Source organism: Habropoda laboriosa, unplaced genomic scaffold (genome assembly GCF_001263275.1).
Source record: "Habropoda laboriosa isolate 0110345459 unplaced genomic scaffold, ASM126327v1 scaffold376, whole genome shotgun sequence".
NCBI lineage: Eukaryota > Metazoa > Arthropoda > Insecta > Hymenoptera > Apidae > Habropoda > Habropoda laboriosa.
The window spans coordinates 55,420-57,612 of NW_017100518.1; the positions used below are offsets into that span (position 1 = coordinate 55,420).

The 2,193-nt window shown below is 42.0% G+C and overlaps 1 protein-coding gene across 1 annotated transcript in view; it reads left to right on the top strand.

Annotated features, from left to right (window-relative positions):
• The first annotated feature begins 1,948 nt into the window (after positions 1-1,948).
• Positions 1,949-2,193, top strand: part of LOC108576515 (transcription factor AP-2-epsilon) — a 107,957-nt gene continuing 107,712 nt past the window's right edge. The window contains exon 1 of the mRNA XM_017939521.1: positions 1,949-2,040. Coding sequence (XP_017795010.1) covers positions 1,949-2,040 — 92 coding nt within the window. The remainder of the gene's footprint in view (positions 2,041-2,193) is intronic.

Below are 2,193 nucleotides of genomic sequence, written 5' to 3' on the forward strand. Positions count from 1 at the left end.
CACTTTTCGCTAAAACGTAACGATAAATTTTCATATTTAAAAATCGTGTAATTTAATTGATTCGTACAAGGAAGGAAGCGTCGGATCAATCGTTGATATATTCAAAAGAAACGTTGAAAGCGTTGATTAATTTAAACGACAATTCCTCACGACACTATCTTCTGCCGCTTCTTCATTTTCTGCAACCAATTGCTTTTATCTTAATCATTTTCCTGTATCCTGAACGGGAAAAAAGATGATCCGATGCTCCGTTACTGGTTGATTAACTCGTTGAAGTTGTGGCTCCCTTCAGCGTTCGATCTCTTTCTCGATTAACAGTTTCGTAATGAGAAGTATATACTATTAGGGAACATAAAATGCAGCTAAACGTTTAGTAAGAAGATATCCTTTCAATGAAACGTAATCGTTCTTCGAAACTATTTTCTAAGCTGTTAATGCCAAATTTTAAACAGACGAAATGTCTACCTCTCGTAAAAAGTGGGTAAGAATGACCATTAAGAATGACCAATTCACCTCGGACGAACGTAAAATATTCCTGAAAATGGAGAATAGACGTACCCTATAAAATGCGTACGCGTATACAGAAAATTCAGTAGAAAAGAGCAAGTAATAATTAACAGACTAGCTAAAAAAACAATCCTACCATACAGTGAACTCTGGCAACAAAATTCAACCACCAAACATATTCGATTAGACTGCAAGAACATGGAAAGGTACCAGAAACCAGCTCCAAATGCCTAAAAATATTAAAGAAATATTTGGAACAGGGAAAAACCTGAAGAAAACAGTGGAACTTGTCGATACGATAAACCTTTACTGTGAAATGTAGTATGGATAGGATGTTACTGCGACTTTAAATTACATTTAAAAAGACACTATTCCTAGTCAAACGAATAACAACTTTCTCCAAACTATTCAAATATTAGGAAGATCCTTTCACACTAGCTTTACATCCCCACCTGAAAATCACAAAACATAAACCATGAATCTCTAACTCAAGCTACTCGTTCATCTTCAAATCATCCGCACCAAAGTACAGTTGGCGATGAAATTATTAGAGCCACAATACGAAAAATACGTTTTTCGATAATACGATATCAAGATTTTCACACCAGATAACTTTTAATTAACGATTGTTCACTAAAGAGTAACACTAAAGTCAGTATTTGGTAGCGCTACCTTTCGCTGCAATTACAGCCTTCGTTCTTTTCTCCACACATTTTAAGTAACTTCCTATGCATTGTAAGTAGTAAAAGCACAGCGAGAAAAATTAAAATGCTCCAGATCTATAAACCAACAAAACTGTGTAACACGTGGTTCTCAGTACTGATACCAAGTGACGTCCATATGACACATAATATTACCTAAAGTGTCACCGAGTGAATATTTGCAATTTATAAACATCAACTCTGCACAAAAAAAGTAATAAGAATTCACTATCACCACGTTTCCATCTAAAAAATTAATCGTTACAACGTAAAACCGTCAATGTCTTACTATCTCCAACAATTACCCACTGTAGGTAACCTCCCCAAATTTCGAAAAATCCACACGTCGATAAAAAATCTCCACTCAAACCAAAAGAAAATACACAATCCAAAAGAGAGCTCCAGAATTCTCCACCCCGAAGTTCATCCTCGGAGCAAGCGGCTATAGAGAACCTCGGCGTATCGGAGAGCGTCGGCGAGCGTCGTAAGCGTCGCGCGAGCCCGTGGGGTATCTCTCCCATTCGCTCGGTCGTGGGACGTCCCCTCGTGAATCGTGGCCGCTCGATCGACTCTGGTGGGGCAGCTCTAGGAGCAGTTGCACGTGGTGGCGCGTATCCTCGGGCGAAATTTCGGTCGTCGTCTGTACGCGTGCACAAACGAGAGCCTCTCCTCGCCGTTCTCCTATCCACCGTCCTCCGGGACCGTTCTGGTAGGGCAGAATTCTTAAGGCGACGTTCCCGATGCCGGTGGTGGTGGTTCTCGGTGGTGGTAGTGGTGGTGGTGGTGCAGCAGCAGCTGCCTCCGACGACGACGCCCGTGTCGCCTGGTGGTGGTAGTGTAGTAGTAGTAGTAGTAGTAGCTCTCGGTAAGAGCACACCGTACCTACCACCTCCCATTTCGTTCGTCGTCGTCGTGCTGGCACACGGCTGTTAGCTATACTTTCGTACGGAGAGCCGTCGTCCTCGTCGTTCAGTCGGTCGGCCGC